Raw genomic sequence first — 18,918 nt, forward strand, 5'->3', positions numbered from 1 at the left:
TTCATTCTGAGATTTAGCGATCATGTCGTCAACATAGACCTCTATCTCCTTGTGCATCATATCATGGAAAAGAGTGACCATAACTCTTTGGTAAGTTGCCCCGACATTTTTGAGACCGAAAGGCATTACCTTGTAGCAAAACTTGCCCCAAGGGGTAATAAAAGTGGTCTTCTCCATGTCATCTGGAGCCATCTTGATTTGATTGTATCCCGAAAAACCATCCATAAAGGAGAATATAGCAAAACTTGCAGTGTTGTCTACTAGAGTATCAACGTGTGGTAGAGGGAAATCGTCCTTTGGACTAGCTTTGTTCATATCCCTATAGTCAACACACATCCTCACCTTTCCATCCTTTTTAGGCACAGGTACAATATTAGCTACCCATTGTGGGTACTTCGCCACTGCGAGAAAACCAACATCAAATTGTCGTTTGACTTCTTCACGAATCTTCAGAGCCATATCTGGTCTTATTCTTTGGAGTTTCTGCTTTACTGGCGGGCATTCTGGCTGAAGCGGAAGCTTGTGCTCAACGATGTCAGTGTCTAGACCTGGCATATCCTGGTATGACCATGCAAATACATCCACATATTCTTGTAGCAGCTTAACCAATCTCTCTTTGACGCTTGCTTCAAGTGTGGTGTCGATTTTGACTTCTTTCTTCTCTTCCTCTGTGCCAAGGTTGATTGTCTCCACCGGTTCTTCATGTGGCTGAAGGGCTTTGGACTCGTGCTCGAGCAGCCTTGCCAATTCGTCGGGGATGTAACAATTTTCTTCACCCTCTTCTTCCACTTGGTAGATAGGGGAGTCAAAGTTATGAGAGGGAGTAAAGTCATTGGATTCAACGGGGTTATCATTTATTCTGCATGTTTGAATGATTGATTTCTTTTAGAAAAGTAAAAATGAAAGATGCATAAATAAAAAGTTCTTTATTTTTGAAAAGATTGCCAGTTTCTTAAGAGAAAGCCAAGTAAATGAATAATAAGAATTTAAAAAAATGTATTTCATTCATTGATAATGATTATTTGAAAATGAAAAGGGGCCCTACAACATGATCCATTAGCCTTGGGCAGAGCTAAGGATTTGAAAGGAAAAATACAACAATTATTACTTTGACAAAGGAAAAATTTCGGGGATCTCAACCGCCTTCCAGTTGTTCAAAGTTGTCTCACACTGGTAAACCAAACATGGCTCATCTTCATTTTCGGTGCCATCTCCAATTGCATTGACCTGAACTCCATGGATGAATCCTGTGCTAAGGAATACTTCCTGGATGCTTCGGGTGTTGTCCTTTGTAGGGACTCAGGCTCCTTTCGCAGCGGAAGGCACATATCCCAGACCAAAGCGATCATGCTTCTCACGAATATCAATAAGCTGACCCCAACCTTCAGGGTTTCCTCCTTCAATGCTAGACTTTGCGCTTTTCAGAGAAGCGAAATATGAACAAGCTTTCCCAACTGGGTCCTTCATCTCCACAAAAGTGGCATTGGCTATTTCAAGAGCTTGGAAAGGAGTTTCCAAAGCGTCCTCATCAGCCTCGATATATCTGAAGGATGAAAGATGACTAACCACAAAGTCCTCCTCCCCGGAGATAATAATCAGTTGATTGTCCACAACAAACTTCATTTTTTGGTGTAAAGTGGAGGTAACTGCCCTTGCAGCATGAATCCAAGGACGTCCCAGCAAGCAGCTATACGCTGGATTAATATCCATGACTTGGAAATTAATCGGGAATACGTGAGGGCCAATCAATATGGGCAATTCAACCTCTCCAATCACGGTTCTCCTGGAACCATCAAAAGTTTTCACTACCAAGGCACTAGGTTTCATAGCTGGTCCTTGATAAGATAACTTGGCGAGTGTTCTCTTTGGCATAACATTTAGAGAAGATCCGATATCAATCAAGTCTCTTACCAAAGCATCATCTTTGCATTTTATTGAGATATGGAGAGCACGATTGTGATTTTGTCCATCCTCAGGTAATTCCTCTCCACTAAAGCTTAAAGTATTGCAAGCTGTGATATTTGCAACTACTCCATCAAATTGGTCTACTGTTATGCTTTGCGTTACATGAGCTTGGGCAAGCACCTTAAAAAAAGCCTCCCTATGGGCTTGGGAGTTCAATAACAGAGACATAATAGAGATCTTAGATGGTGTTTGATGCAACTGGTCCACAACCTTGTAGTCATTTCTCTCGATCAACTTCAAGAATTCAACAGCACCTTCGGATTGGACCGCTTTGGGTTCTTTAGTGGGAGTTGCAACTGTTGATTCCTTGTTTTGCCCTTGAGGAGTCACATTGAATTCAGGCGTATAGATTCGACCACTACGGGTCATTCTGCTCATCCCTGCAATATTGGTGACGTCTTCACTTACAACTTCTATCACTTTAGCGTCTGCACTTCCTTCAACTACCTTGTCCAGCGGTAATCTCATATTTCCAAGGCACAACCTTGGTGCTCTCGTATGGAAAAGGCGTGGGCATACATATCTCAATAGGCGACAATTTACTATTCTCCGAAACCACTCCACCATTGTAATATGGGATTTCAACTGGTTCAGGTAAATTGAAACAAGGTTCAATTACCAACACGTCTTTGTTCTTTGCAACACTAGATATCTGAAGCACTCCTTTATTCATCAAGTTTTGGATATTATCTCGTACCATCTGACACCCTCTTGGGTGTGTGGCACACTCTTCACAGTTGTCATGGCGAACATTAATCAGGCCAACTTCCACCAGTCGGGCATGGAACACTGCCAAAGGAGTCTTGACATCTTCCACCTTCTCAACCATAACACCAACAGAGGCATCTTCAATGGCATTTACTGTAGGATCTCCATGGGGAGGAAGAGGATTGTTCTTCACATTCGGTCCCATATCCTTAAAAGACAGGATCTTACTTTCAATCAGTTCACGAACCCTATGCTTCAGAGCGTAACAACCCTCTAGGTCATTACCGAGGGCACCTTCATGAAAAGGACAGTGTGCATTAGGGTTGTACCATGGAGGAAGACAATCAGGTGGAGGTCCCATAGGTATGGGAACCACCAAACCCTTTTGCAACAGGGAGGGATAAAGCTCAGTGTACGTCATTGGGATTGGATTGAAGGTCGCCCTATCCCCTTGCTTCCTATTCTGGTTTTGAGCATTTTGCCTCAGAGCTTGAGCTCTCGGCTGTTGATAGACAGGAGCTGCTGGTGCTTGTTGGTAAGCTAGAGGAGCCGCAACACGTTGTTGAACTGGAGTCGGTCGATAGGCTGGAGGCGCTTGATAAGCCTGAGCAGGTTGTTGATTGAATGCGGGCGTCACAGCAGCTATGTACGGCTGCGGGGTGTACTGTACGGGATATAGGGGCTGCTGATATGGAAAGGGTTGTTGGACATATTGCTGAGGTGAATATTGTTGTGGTCTCCTTCTTGGAGGAGCTCTTCCTTGGCCAACGGTCACAACATTTGTTTCCCCTTCCTTCTTTCTGGGAAACCCTCTAGAGAACTTCTTTGGATTAGCATTTGAAGTTCCAGCTACAGCCGCCAGTTTGCCATTTCTTACACCATATTCAATGCGAGCTCCTATAGCCACAAGCTCGGATAATCCCAAGGAAGCACTTCAAACCATCTTCTCATAGAATTGGGGTTGGACAATGTCAATAAACAGTTCAGCCAATTCCTTCTCAGCTAGAGGTGGTTCAACTTGAGAATCCATCTCCCTCCATCTCTGAGCATATTCCTTGAAGGACTCCTTGTCATGCTGGAACATGCTTTGCAACTGTCTTCTGTCAGGCGCCATGTCCATGTTGTATTTGTAGTGTTTTATGAACGCGTCTGACAGGTCTTGGAAACACCTGATCCTATTTTGATCCAGACTTAGATACCATTTGGAAGGAGCCCCACTCAAGCTATCTTGAAAATAGTGGATCATCAGCTTGCCATCTTCCACGTGTGCAGCCATTTTTCGGTAATACATGATGAGATGGCTCTTTGGACAAGTATGCCCCTTGTATTTGTCGAAGTCTGGAGTTTTGAATTTGGCCGGAATCACCAACCCAGATACAAGGCACATTTCTTTGGCAGTAGATCCAAAGACGTGGTCTCATTCTAAATCTCGGAACTTCTTCTCAAGGAGCTACATGTTCTCCTTTACTTCTCTGAAATCCTCAAACCTTACTTCGTCATCAGCAACTGTTGAGTCGACAGTCTGATACATGTGATGTTAATCTTCATAGTGAGGAATATGCCTAGCATAGGCAGCTGGTGGAACAACAGTATGGATGACTGGACGTGCGTCGGTGTAAACCGGTAATGCCACGGCTTGTTGGACAAATTTCCCCATGTCGTGCATTACTTCCGCTCGGGGGACGAAGTCATAAGATAACCCATATGGAGGAAGGGTTGAGGGTAACGTCCTCTGAGGTTGTACTTCCACTGCTGGGCCCGTGGTCTCTGAAATCATGGTCGCTTGCGGAACCTCAAACCTGAATGCTAAAGCTTGCAGCATCTCTTTCATCTGGGACATGCCTCCCTTAATTTCGTCTAGTTCAGCTCTAACTCGGGCGCTCTCTAGCTCTTGTTCAGCCATTCTTTGTCTTGCTCGGGTGCGAGTATTGTACTGGTGTTGAAAATTCAGCGTGAAACTGGAGGAAGAAAGGGCGGAGTGAGACTCTATTTTGAAAATGTATGAATGCATCTATGAATGCATCTTGTTTGCAAAACTCTTGGTTAGTTTCAATCATTCATTTCAGAAATGCCGTAACATTTTGCAAGTATTTAAAGCAATAAAAACACAATAAAATGAATCCCAAAAGCAATTTTTCATTAATCCCATAGCAAAGTTCAAATACAAATAACATGCTTATGGCTTATGGGCTTTCCGAACCGTGGCAAGGTCGGTAGTCAGCCCTTCTAGCACCGCCTTACAAAATTTAATGAAATTAAAGACTTAATGCGGGGTGTTCTCTGGACACATGCACCAATCAGCTTCTTGCAATTTTTCAGGTAGCTCTTGCATGACGGAATTCACAAATCTGGACAGCCTCATAAATTTGCCCTTCCACTCAGTGTAAAGCCCTTGGAGGTCTTGAATGATGCGCAAGTCTTCAGCCTTGGTCACCTCTATGTCCCTATAGAGGTTTCTCCAATATCTTCACTCACCTAGCAACATCATATAGGCAACATCCTGATCCCCACCTTCAAGTACCTGGATGCTAGCATCGGCTTGTTCCAACTGATATTTCAGCCGTGTGCAAACTCTTTCTGACTCTTCAGTCCTTAGCTTCTCGCGTTCCATAGTATCCTTGTATTTTTGAACGGTATTCTCCAGTTCACGAGTACGAATCTCAGAAATCAGTCGTACTTTCTTTTTCATTTCAAGGGTCAATTCCAGAGTCTTGTTGAGTTTTTGAATCCGGAGTAAAGCTCTATCCAACTCCTCCTCCTTTGACTTGAACACATATTTAGTGTTGTAGAGCGCTTGTCCGAACTTTTCTCTCCTTGCCTCAGACTCCCTAGCTCTTTTGTTGGAGATTTCAAGCTCTTTGTCCTTCTTCTGTTGACCATCTTTCAAATTCCCATTCTCTATCGAGACTCGGCCGAGCTTAATCCTCAAGTCGGCATTCTCCAACTCCAACTCCTTAATACGGGCATTGAGTTTCTCCATATCTTCAGGTAATATGGGTTCTGGCTCAGGAACCAATGGATAGATAGAAGGATCAAATGGAAAAAGTAGTTTAACCATCTGAACCATCTCTCTAACCCAACAAGTATAAGGCTCTTGAGCGATGACATTTCTCTTACCCAACTCCTTACCCTTTCTGATAACTGCTTGCCAAGACCTCTTGATCTTTTTCACCATGGGATGATCTGCTTCAGCACTGTGTAAGATGAAAGGCTCTAAAGCTTCAGCTTTTGGAGGGCCATTCATAGGGTAACCATGCTGCCTCAGAGATAACACGAGGTTATAGTTGATGTAACCCTTGGTTCCTATCAAAGGTACATTGAGGAAGTCTCCAATGCTGACAATAACATCCTCGGTTTCCCAGTCCCTGATATACCACTTAACATGATTGGAGGTGAGGGAAGCTAACTTCTGGGAGGGCTTGAGTTCCTTTGAGACAAAAGGGCCTTCTTCGGGCATATGAGATCTAAACCAGGCATACAACAACTGCGCACGACATAAGATGGTTCCTCCCTTCTTCTCATGACGATCGTGGAGAGCGTAGTGGATGTCTGCCAAGAGGAACGATACAGGATTACCAGAGAGGAAGATTCTCACTGCCAGGTGGTCAACAAAATGGTCAATATTTGGGAAGAGAACTATCCCATATACCAACACGGCTAACACATCATAAAAGGCTTCCCAATTCCCTTCTTTTTCCATCTTCTTAGCTTGATCTTCCAAGAACTTCCTAGAAAAACCATTGAAAGCTCCCTTCACATCCCAATTGTCCACGTCTTCAGAAACTTTCAGACCCAAAGCTAAAGCTATCCTCTTGGGAGGAATATCTTCATCGAACTTAGGAAATGGATTATGATCCTTCAGATTCCGGCCTACAATCCTCTCAAACTCCTCCAAGGTAGGAGCCAATTGGAAGTCAGAAAACGTGAAACAACGTAGAGGTGGATCATAGAATTGAGCAATAGTCACAGTGGTCATCATGTCCATCTTCTCATTTAGGATGTCCATAATTCTTTCATAGTTTTGCACAAAGCTGTTGAGTTTGATTGGTGTTACTTTGGCACTCAACTTTTGCAGGTCGGTAAGGTCCACATTTTTGTATTTGAACTGAAAAGTGCTTCTTCTCCCAGGATTCATTTTGCTAACAAGTCTTGGATTCCTGAAACAATGCGAAACAAACTAAGAGTTTTGCTTTTTATGCGTATGCAATGAATGGATGGATGCAATGTTTTTTGGTACAGGTTCAAAGGTCCGAGGTATGGATAAATCTGTTTGCTTTCCAAAACGGGGTTCTCACCGGGTGTGATCTAGGGATTTGTTATAAAGGATCCCCAGAGTCATCAATTCACAAGAATGCTTGACGCTTACGAAAAATACTTTTCGATCGTCAACTCCATCAAGGGAATATATTCTGAGCGAGGTTCTCGTACATAATCCTACGAAGTATTCACCTCGAGAGTCCGTACTACGCAACCATCAACTTGGTTCTAGACAGGGTACTCAGAGTCATGGATTCAAAAGAATGTTTGATGCTTATGGAAAATAATTTCTGATCGTCAACTCCATCTAGAGAATCTATTCTGAGCGAGGTTCTCGTATCGATTCTTCCGAAGTATTCACCTCGGGAATCCATACTACGCAACCATCATTTCTAGTTGGCCAAAGGTTCAATGTTCTAAAAGGTTCTTAGAGTCATGGACCCCTTTGAAACATTGAAGCTTACGAGGTATACACCTCGGGCGAAAATATTTGCAAAAGGATCTACTCTAAGTGAGGTTCTCGTACCGACTCTTACGAAGTATTCACCTCGGGAGTCCGTACTACTCAACCATCGTCCTATCTTATGTTTTTTCACTCTAGACTCGGGTGTAGAGTCTTTCCCACATGGTTTGCAATCAAATATCCAAGTACCCAACACAGTGGAACCAATATACAACAAATATATCAATGTAAGAATAAAGATAATAAAATCAATAAATAAGGAAAAGCCACACAATTAAATAAACAAAGGCACACAAATGTCCTAACTAGGCTTGAATCACTTAGGGAATGGCAATTCCCCAGCAGAGTCGCCATCTGTCGCACCTCGGAAAATGGAGATACGACCTAGCAAAGCGCAATCGCACGCTCGCAATGATGGACTGAACAGAGTCGCCGCCGAACTTTATTTATTCCTAAAAGGGAAGGGGAAATATCGATAAAACCCAAGAAAGAACGACTATGATTATGGTCGTCGCGACTAAATCAGGGTTCGGGAGTCGATTACGCAAGGGGAAGGTATTAGCACCCCTCACGTCCGTTGTACTCAACGGGAACCGTTAGGTTAGTTATGCGTATTAGTGTTAGTTTGAAATGTTAGGCTTATCAAGTTATTAGGTGGGAAAGAAAGAATATAAGAGAGGAGATTGTTTTTGGATTTTTGTCGAAGGACTAAACCTAAGTTTTTTTATTAGTGAGCCTGACAAGATTTACAAATCCTGCTCCTACGTATCTCAATAGAGAAGTCAAGGCTTACGTAGTTCTGGGTAGAAAAATGTTTGTTTGGTGGCTAATTTTAGCGAAAGCTACTTTGTGTCAAATCGATGAAAACATTGTTGGACTACCCAAAACAGGTGGAGAAACATTGCCTTGCATTGTTTTGAAACAAAGTACCTTTCGTTTGTGAAAAGGTTTAAGAGTCAATCGCATGGAGGCGAGAAAAGAAATTGATTGGTTTGATGTGTTTTGAATAACTGAGAGAACTTGGATGAGCGAGATATCCATCTCGAATCCTAGTCTCAGGAGTGTGTGGTATCCACCACGTTCCATTTCCATCTTACTGGCAAAAGTGTTTAATAAAAATTAAGTGTTTTGAATTTGATTGAGAAAGGGTTTGAAGAAACCGCATTGACAATTTTGGATGATGGAGAGAGCTAAGATAGGCGAGGCATCCACCTCAAATCTTTATCTCAGGAGTGCACGATATCCACCATATTCCATTTCCATCTTTATTGGAAAAGTGTTAAATAGGAGTTAAATGTTTTGGGTTTTATTATGTAAATGGCTCGATGTTGGATCAAGCATTTGATGAGCGATTGAGAAAGATTTGAATGGGTGTTTGAGAGAAACAGAATAGATAGATTTGGATGATGGCGAGAGCTAAGATAGGCGAGACATCCACCTCGAATCTTAATCTCAGGAGTGCATGGTATCCACCATGTTCCACTTCCATCTTTATTGAAAAGGTCTTTAAATATGAATTAAGTTTTTTGAGTTTTTATTATGAAAAATGGCTTGACGTTGGATCAAGCATTTGATGAATGTTTGAAAGAAATGGAATAGAATGGGAGGGAGGAATGAATTGATTTGTTTATTTAGAAAATACTCGATGTTGGATCGAGTCATTATTTTTGATCTTTTGGAAATGGTTGATTTTATTCTTGTGTTAGTAGCTAACTAAGTAGTCAAGCAAATAAAGAAATAGAAAGTGATAAAGTTATTACATGCCATGGGAGTGGGGGTACATTTTATCGAATGGGGATTCAAAGTAATGAAATAATTAAATCGGGCCCAAACAACAAGCAATGCGATGTATGAGTGTAAGTGCAAGAGAACTGTCTCATTGTAAGAAGGCCCAATAGTAAGCCATGTGAAGAAAGCAACAAATACAAAATTATATTTACAAGATAATCAAAAATTAAATCAAAAGGAGTAAAATCGGGATTTGCACGGATGGAAATTGAGGGACACACAATCTAAATAATGTGCTCAAAGTCGGTTTGCACATATTAACAACAAACGAAATGTCATATGTGATTAATCAAAACGCGGCGAAATACCATCAATGTATCGATAAAAATAATCATGGATAAATAACACGGGAATTGCCAAATCCATAGATTAAAAATCGACATTTAAGCAATAAAATAAAATAAGGACAAACATTAATATCAAAAAGTGTCGGAAAAACGGGAATGAAACATAGGCGAGGCATCCACCTCGAATCTTAATCTCAGGAGTGCACGGTATCCACCATGTTCCACTTCCATCTTTATTGAAAAGGTATTTAAATATGAATTAAGTTTTTTGATTTTTTTATTATGAAAAATGGCTTGACGTTGGATCAAGCATTTGATGAATGTTTGAAAGAAATGGAATAGAATGGGAGGGAGAAATGGATTAATTTGTTTATTGAGAAAATACTCGACGTTGGATCGAGTCATTATTTTTGATCTTTTGGAAATGGTTGATTTTATTCTTGTGTTATTAGCTAACTAAACAGTCAAGCAAATAAAGAAATAAAAAGCGGTAAAATTATTACATGTCATGGGAGTGGGGGTACATTTTGTCGAATGGGGATTCAAAGTAATGAAATAATTAAATCGGGCCCAAACAACAAGCAATGCGATGTATGAGTGTAAGTGCAAGAGAACTGTCTCATTGTAAGAAGGCCCAAGAGTAAGCCATGTGAAGAAAGCAACAAATACAAAATTATATTTACAAGATAACCAAAAATTAAATCAAAAGGAGTAAAATCAGGATTTGCGCGGATGGAAATTGAGGGACACACAACCTAAATAATGTGCTCAAAGCCGGTTTGCACATATTAACAACAATCGAAATGTCATATGTGATTAATCAAAACACGGCGAAATACCATCAATGTATCGATAAAAATAATCATGGATAAATAACACGGGAATTGCCAAATCCATAGATTAAAAATCGACATTTAAGCAATAAAATAAATCAAGGACAAACATTAATATCAAAAGTGTCGTAAAAACGGGAATGAAACATAAAAATATTAAAAGAGAAACTAATAATTAAAAATAATAAAATAATGAAATAAATGGAAAATGGCATGCACAAGGATCAAACCCAACACATAAGGGGAGATGAGACTCCTTCCTCTCCACCGGGCTACAGGCAGTCAGCTGTTACCTTAACAGCGACTCAAATATAAAAACAACGAAATCAAAAAAAATTATAATAATAAAAAATAAAGAAACTAAAAGGGCATGGGCCGTTTGAGCAAATGGGAAACTAAAGCCCACGAATCTTAATCTTAGACTCGGGTCAGTGGAGGCCCAAATCAAATGTCTTGCCCAAGCGTGGAAATGATGAAGGAAGTCGAACCGTCAGCCCTAGCCGCAAGGTTGTTGGGCGCGGATAACGGAGGAAGTGAGCCACTCTCATTGATGGCTAGTTGGCAACATTTAATGGGAAAACGGTGGGATTGGAAAACCCAAAAGCCAACGGGTAAAGAGAAACGCAACACAGATATCAAATTCCAAAAGAAAACTTTAAAGACTCAAATCATGGCAAACTTGGGATAATCAAAATGCGATGAAATTAAAAACTCAGTCTTCCTCCCTCAAGAGAAATCCGAACGAGATCTTCACCAAGGTGCAAGAACTTTCCGCTTCCTCTCAAAATTCTATGGCTATGAATGGACACCACAAAGTTAAACAGAAATTGGAAGCTAACACTAACCGATTGCGACGGGGTCGACGACGATGTGAAGAGCGATTTTTTGGATTCCCCTTCAGAACGTTAGCTATTCTAACAACTCAACTTCGACTTGTATGAATCCTCTGGCAGCGTTCCAATGAATCCTTCGTGCTTTCTCTGAGGAAAGGTACATATTCTAGCTTATCTCCTTCGTCTCTTTCTCTGATTTCGTTAGGGCTTTGATGTACTCGCCTTCTCGCCGTCAAAAGTTCTTAGGGTTTTTTCTTTTTGAACAGTAGCCACAAAATTCTAGGGTTTTTTCTCTTGATTTCTAAACCCTCTTATATATGGCTAATCTCCTTTTTTCTCTTTGCTGTGTTCCTTCAGAGTAGTGGAGCCTGTTCGTACGGAGGATGGTTGGAGATTTTTGTCCTCATCCCAGCTTGTGACCCCTCTTCTCAACTCCTCGTTTTACCCTTTTACTGCTTGGTAAGAATTTAAATACTGCTTGTGAATTGAGGTAGAGTCATAAACTGCCTTACTGATGATAATTCCTCTTACCCTGAACAACTGTCATGCAATTGATATCGTGACCATGAACCTGAGGGCAGGAGATCTCATACAAAAGTTTTCCATTTTTGTGAGGAGCTTCCGCTTTCCACGGTGCATAAATTCTAGTTGTCCGGTCATGGTTGGATGATATAATATAATCACCGGATCTACCACACGCTATATCAGTCCCCGATGCAAAATGAACAGAGGGAACCTTTTGTAAAAACCAGTTGTCATCACCAACATTCAAGTGAAAAAGTGTTTGTTTCTCTTCTCCTTATTACTGATAACATGACCCTGCTTAGTTTCAGTTTGGATTAAAAGCAAACTAACATCTTTCCAGAATATTCTCATAAATCATGACAACCTGATGGTTTGATTGAGATTCCCATGTTATTTGCTTCCTTCTTATATTCTAAGATTTAATGTGTTTGGTGGTTTGAACTGAACTGTTATTGCAGGAGAAAATCGCGCCGTGTTGAGTTCTAACTGAGGTCTGTAAGCGCAATGTCTCCTTGGCAGCAAGAGCATTGTATCCGCTTCTCCGGCTGCTTGATAAATATCATACCCCAAAATTCACCCAACTCCGATACAACTTTCATCTGATCTATGGCCCTACCGCACATGCATGCTTTCATTATTTCATCATCATAATTTCATTGAACATTCATAACCAAAGACATATTGCATGAGCTCAAGGCATGGATTTAATTTTTTTTTAATAAATAAAAAAAATCAGGTAAATCGATTTACCCAATTAGGTAAATCGATTTACCCTGCGCAGACACCAAAAATAAGCCTTTTCTTTGCACAAAGGGTATTTGGTTCCCCCCACTTTCCCACTTGTTTTCCCTATAAATAGATGCAATATTCCCCTTCATTTTTCATGCTTTCTATCCCCCAAAAATTTTGAAAAAATATCATTCAACCCCTCTTCTCCAAACCTAAATCAAAACCCAAAAAAACCTTTCCCTCCCAAAAGTCACCACTACCAACTTTTTTCCCATTTCACATTTTTTTTCTCAAAGTTTCTCACTCTCTAACACTCATAACCCAACCCCTTTACTAAGCTTTCACCATAAATATTTTCATCCCAAACTCCTTGCTTCATATTCAAGCTCAACACCATTTCTACCAAGCTTTTTTTTTTTCATATTTTGTGGGTAATGACTTTAACTTAAACTTTTTAACTTTTTGTTCCTATTTTTATTATTAAAAATGGTTGTTTGTTCTTGGTTGGTGTTTTGAGATGATTTAGATTCAAGCTTGCAAAAAATGATTGACTTTGGTTTACTCACATTTTTTTAAAGATTTTTTACTCTTACTATTTTTTTCACCTTTTTGTGGTTGCTTTGTGTGTGTTATCATTTTCTTTTATTATGGACTTGTTGTTGTATTTGTTTGGTTGATGAGGTCTATTAGATCATGACCATGGTTGTTTAGAGTTGATTAAATCTTCAATGTTTCAAACCTATCTATGGTTGATCAATAGATCATTCATGATACTTTGATGCATTGATAGATTGCCTCTATTTTAACCATATTTGGGTCATTTGATGCATAGATGAAACCATGTATTTACATTAACTTGCTATTCCATTTACTTATTGTTACTAACTACTAATTACTAACTCCTAACATTTATATTATTGCACTTTATTTTATTTTATTTTGCAATTTATTTTATTGTTCATTTTATTTCATTTACTTTATGTTTATATTTATTATTATCTAACTATATCATTTAAATTATGTTAATTTATTTACTACCTTATTATCTTGTTAAACAAAAGAGGAATAAAAACAAATGAAAGAGAACAAATCAGTTTTTTTAAAATATTAATAAATGGACTTAAGGTTGCATAACTTTCTTTGTTACAAATCTATTGTTAGTTGGTTTTATAATCATCTTCAATACTTTGCATCAATGATAAGCTATCACTTAATATTTCATATTTTAAGTCTTCTTGGCCTAAGAAAATACTCTTAAAAGATATTCATTTTTGTACATATTACTAACCACTAATTATACTTCATTAATTATGTTTGTCATTAACCTTTGTTATTGTGATTTTGGTATTATTGACTTATATTTGTTTTATATCATTTATATTCACTAACCATTATTATTGTGATATTGTTTCTTTTTCTTGTAATTTACTTGTATGTCATTACCTTGTAATTTACATTAAAGTACTCATCATCATCATCATTGTACAAATTCATCATGCATGTTTATTTACTTGTTATTTATTTTATTATCATCAAACATTAAAAACAACAAAAACATGATAAAATGATAAGACAAAAATATTCATTCCACTCTTAATCAACTTGGACTTAGAGGATTTCATTTTAGGACCCCTGCTTGGAGGCCTTTCCCTTATCTTTGTGATACTTTGTAAATGTTGGATTTTATTTGTAACTTACATTCATGTTGTAAGAATAGCATCATGGCACCACCTTAGGGGGACATGTTTGTAAGACCATTATCCTTTGTTTAACTTAGGTCACTTTTGCACACAAAAGGCTTTCTCTTGGGCTACCTTACAATGAGACTTTTTAATTTCTTGTTGGTTACTTTGCATTCATGTTGCATAAGCCAAATTTCATAATCAAAATAAAATAAACCCTTGATTCAAAGTCAAGTGGCATTTTCTTAGCCAAATTCAAAAATACTTAATAATTACGATTATTATTGTGCGCCATGAGCCTTAAGTGGTGGAGAATGAGTGAGAATGAAGCATTCCTACCCTTACTCTGATTATTTTGAACGCAAGACGCTTGACTTGTTGTCTAGAATAATCACCTCCGCCCATAGACTTTAGTACTATATAATCAGAAACATTCTTTCATAAAACCCTTATTCGAGGTAAAAACAAAATAACTCATCAAACTCTTTTTTTTGTGCCTTAGGGCATCATCCTAAAAACCCTTTTTTTCAAAGGTAAAATCAACCAACACACAAATATTTTCTACTCCGAACTATGGAGCTCTGATTCCTCATCCCCGAATGAGTGATACGTAGGCACAAAGGTCACAATCCTTGACGAGCGCTATAAGAACAAAAACACCCCCCTTCTTTTCACACATTCTTTTGAAAATAAAAAAATAATAGATAAATCCCATGTATGTAAAACAACCCAAATGGTTCCCATGGAGTACCATGGACGTAAGGGGTGCTAACACCTTCCCCTTACGTAACCGAATTCCGAACCCAAATCTCGGTTGCGAGACCGATTCCTTATTCTCTTTTAAGCGCTTCTCGTGCGCGTCTCTTTTCTGAGGGTTTTATCGACTATTTTCCCCCTCCTCTCCGATAGAGGTAAACTAAATAAAATTCGGTGGCGACTCTTCTGACTTTGCCTCTCTTTGGCATCTCTTTAGTCCCGGTTTCGTTATCGTGAAATCCCGGTAGCAACAGCTGGCGACACTGCTGGGGACCAAAAAATCCCTAAGCAAGTCTAGCCTACTTTGGGTTGTTTCCTCTTTTACGTACGTGGAGATTTATCTGTTATCTATTTTTCTGTATATATTGCTTTCTTTGCTAACTCGTGCATATTTTCTTTGTTTACCCGTTGGTCTGAAACTCTGACTCTGTGGCGAAGAATTTTTGGAAGCAATAATGATTGCAAAGAAAAAAACCTTGTGTGAAGGACTCCCCACCCGAGTCTGAGAGTTTGCTTGAGATAGGAGAGGTTGAGTAGTATTGATCCGCGAGGTTCCTTCCTCGTTAGGGTCGTACGAGAACCTCACTTAGTGGTAGATTCTCTTAAGGGGATTGATGACCGTCGTGCTTTCGGCGTAAGCATCTTTTCTTTTACTAGAGTCAATGACCCTAAGACCCCTTTTAGAACCTTTAAAACTATGGCTAGCCTAGACCGATGGTCGCGTAGTATAGGCCACCGAGGTTCCTTCCTCGTAAGGGTCGATACGAAGATCTCACTTAGAGTAGATGACTTTGATGGAGCAGTCGCCTGGCAAGTAAATTGACATAAGCGGCTGACAGTCAAGGAAGTCCATGACTCTAGGGGCAGTGTCTTAAACCCAATTTTCCAAAAGCCTTAGATCACACAAAGCGAGAACCTTGGTTTACTAAGTTGTCATTATTAACTCCATGCTTCGTCACGATGGTCCAAAACCACGAACCCATGCCTAAAAACCTGTGGAAATAATAAACCAATCATTCATTCATACATTCATTCATCATCAAAATAATAAGCAAAGCTCTTAAAATCTTTCGTTTGTTCAAACGCAGAATTACAAGACTATTTTTCGACACAATCATGGATACTTCAACAAAGAAAAGCACTTCTTCTTTCCGCTTCAAGAGTCCCGACATCAGGTCATTAAAGGTCATTTTTTCAAAGGTCGTAGCTCTCAAAGACAACAAGTTTAGAGCCAATTTTGGGAACATCGTAGATCTTCTAACCGAGAAGGTTGACTATTGTGCTATCACTACAATGTCCCAATACTATGACGTTCCTTTAAGATGCTTCACTTTCCCCGACTTCCAAATCTCTCCAACCTTGGAAGACCTCGAGAGACTCCTCAATCGACCAATCAAGGAATACAACCCTTTCCCAAAATTGGAAGAAGGATTCTGTTTGACCGAGCTCTCACTCATCTTGGGTATCAACACCAACAAGTTAGTGGACAATTGGGGCGTTAAAGGATCCCTCAAAGGTTTAACTCAAAATTTCCTAGAAGCCCATGCTTGGGAAATGATTAAAGAAGGAAGACCCGACTTTTGCAGTGCAACTTTGGCACTTTTGATTCATGGAATTGTCCTCTTCCCAAATCTGGTCAAGTTCGTGGATCAATTAGCAGTTGAAGTCTTTTTAACAAAAAATCCGGTGCCCTTTTTACTTGCCGACTTCTACCATACCTTCCATACAAGGCATGAGAAGAAGGGAGGTACTTACCTTTATTGCGCTCCTATGTTACATCTTTGGATGAGGGCCCACATGCCTCAAAGTGGACCTTTCGCTGAAAACAAACTGACATGGCCGCAAAGGTTCGCATCTCTCTCTGCCAACTCAATTCTATGATATAAGAGGGAATGGGATATAAAGGATGTCATCACAAGATGTGGAGAGTTCTCTAACGTACCCTTGATAGGAACGCAAGGTTGCATCAACTACAACCCTGCTATACTCAAGAGACAACTAGGGTACGCCATGACAAGTCCCCCCGAGGAAAGAGATTTCATTCCATTTGTCATCAATATCGTGTGTAGCGGTGTATTCGTCACCATTGGAAATATTAACTAAATCCAGGGTAAATCATACAAAGTCGAGTCGCCACCGCACTTCTATTTATCCAAAGGAATGGTTAGAAAGCGAACAAAAACCTATAAAGTTTTACAAACAAAACTAGTAAAAGGGGGTCAGAGATCTGGGTAAGGGGGTTGGTTATGCAATGGGAAGGTGTTAGGCACCCAATGCATCCTAGGTACTCCTAGGGAGCCCTTTTCACGCTTGTTGTATTGGTTATTGTTTATGAAATTATTTTGTGCAAACATGATTGAGGAGATGAGAGAAGAATATACAAGTTTATTTACATTTTATGTTTGGATGGATGAACCCATTGCCTACGTACCCTCTCATGAAAGATAAGGATCAAAACCCCGTAGTTCGGGTAACAAATTTCAAAACAGTGAGTGGATTGATTTTAAACAAAAGCCTTAAGGTCTTTCATTATCAAAGGGAGAAAACTCGACCCGAGCCAACAATCCATCATGTGAGAATAGCTTCGACATGCTAGTGAGGGGTTAACCCTATAATAAGCATGAAAGTCTTACAATTCAATCACTAAGGACAAAAGGTGAGATTTACATCAACCACTAAGATAATTCAGTTCTATGGCTAATGCATGAACATTTGATTAAGGAGTGGACAAGGGCCACAAAAGCAATTGAGTGAGTTGAATTAACCAATGAGAAGTATTCACAAAGATGGTCAAATTTGACTTAAAGTTCAATTCAAAATGAGTATTATGAAAAGAAAGTTTGAAAATCAAAGGCATAAGGCCTAGGTTTCTAATGTTGAAAACAAGTCAAATGTTTGCACAAAAGTTTTCTGGTTTGAGTTAAGGATGGAGAAAGGTTAACAAAAGGGTGAGGGTTAAGGGATGCAACTACAGTTAGGAATTCCTTTCTCAAGATCATAGAGATGATCCAAGTAAGTTCCTTTGGAATTAGGCAACACAAGGTAAAAGCAATTAGCAAGTCTCATAAGAGAACCACAGAAAGAGGAAACAGAATGCCAATCAATGGACTTACATCCAACTCCTAACAACAAAACTGGAAACAGAATGCCAATAGAGGGGCTTACATCTAACTCCACAAAACAAACAGGAAACAAAATGCCAATATATGGACTTACATCTAACTCCTCAAGACAAACAAATGAGCAAAAGCAAACACATGCAAAGCAATCAAGCAAACAATGCATCACACTCTATATACAAACAAGAGTCTCAGACAAAGACGGGCTTTAGTCAAGAGGGGTCATATCAACCTCGACAAATAAGCCAATTGTATTCAGGTGATCTGTGAGCTCTTAACCACTAACATTGAGAGTTAGGGTGAAGCTGATGAAATGGATAAATGAGGATGGGACCTCATGCTCTTAACCCTGGCCTGGGTGAGCTTATGACAAAGAAAGTGTGGGGATCCATAAAGAGGGACCCTATTCCACTTGACTGACTCGATACAAAGATCTTGGGTTATGTTCAAGAGCATCAGCATGTAGTGCGAGCATAATGAACGACTCACTGAATAACAGGGGATTGATTGCTAATCCCTTCTATATGTCAATTGCCTCTTCACTTAGGAGGACTTATCAAGTAACATGCCTCATCTAGAGGTCTTTAGCACAAATGTAAACAATCACAAACATGACCTCATAAGGAGGACTTCAGCCAAATGCCTGCCAAAAAGGTGACAGGACTTCCAGACTACATGGAGTAAGAGGGCTAAACTACCTCAGTGGTGTATCAACCACACTCCAAAGCAAAGGCTAAGCAAAATCTAGCTAGCAACTAATGTACCTGTACAAAAGCCAAACAGTTAATAGTGTATTCAAAAAACCATCAGACAACAATGGAACCATGCAACAGTTATACACAAGGTAAGTCACAAGTGCAAGCACTCAAGTGAGTTCATCACATCAATGGGCCTACAACACAACAAGAGTTAGTGATCAAAGCAATTGGCATCTCAAGTAATGAGACCAAACCAACCATTAGTGCTAAATACT

At 39.6% G+C, this 18,918-nt stretch overlaps 1 protein-coding gene across 1 annotated transcript; it reads right to left on the minus strand.

The window, feature by feature from the left end:
* Nucleotides 1-1,299: 1,299 nt before the first annotated feature.
* On the minus strand, nucleotides 1,300-3,793 carry LOC127080975 (uncharacterized). The gene is made up of 4 exons (XM_051021260.1): nucleotides 3,654-3,793; nucleotides 2,413-3,605; nucleotides 1,765-2,345; nucleotides 1,300-1,617 (listed from the first exon to the last, which is right to left on the minus strand). The coding sequence occupies exons 1-4, from the start codon at nucleotides 3,791-3,793 to the stop codon at nucleotides 1,300-1,302; spliced, it is 2,232 nt and encodes a 743-aa protein (XP_050877217.1).
* Between the last annotated feature and the right edge of the window lie 15,125 nt (nucleotides 3,794-18,918).

Source organism: Lathyrus oleraceus, chromosome 5, assembly GCF_024323335.1.
Source record: "Lathyrus oleraceus cultivar Zhongwan6 chromosome 5, CAAS_Psat_ZW6_1.0, whole genome shotgun sequence".
Classification (NCBI taxonomy): Eukaryota; Viridiplantae; Streptophyta; class Magnoliopsida; order Fabales; family Fabaceae; genus Lathyrus; species Lathyrus oleraceus.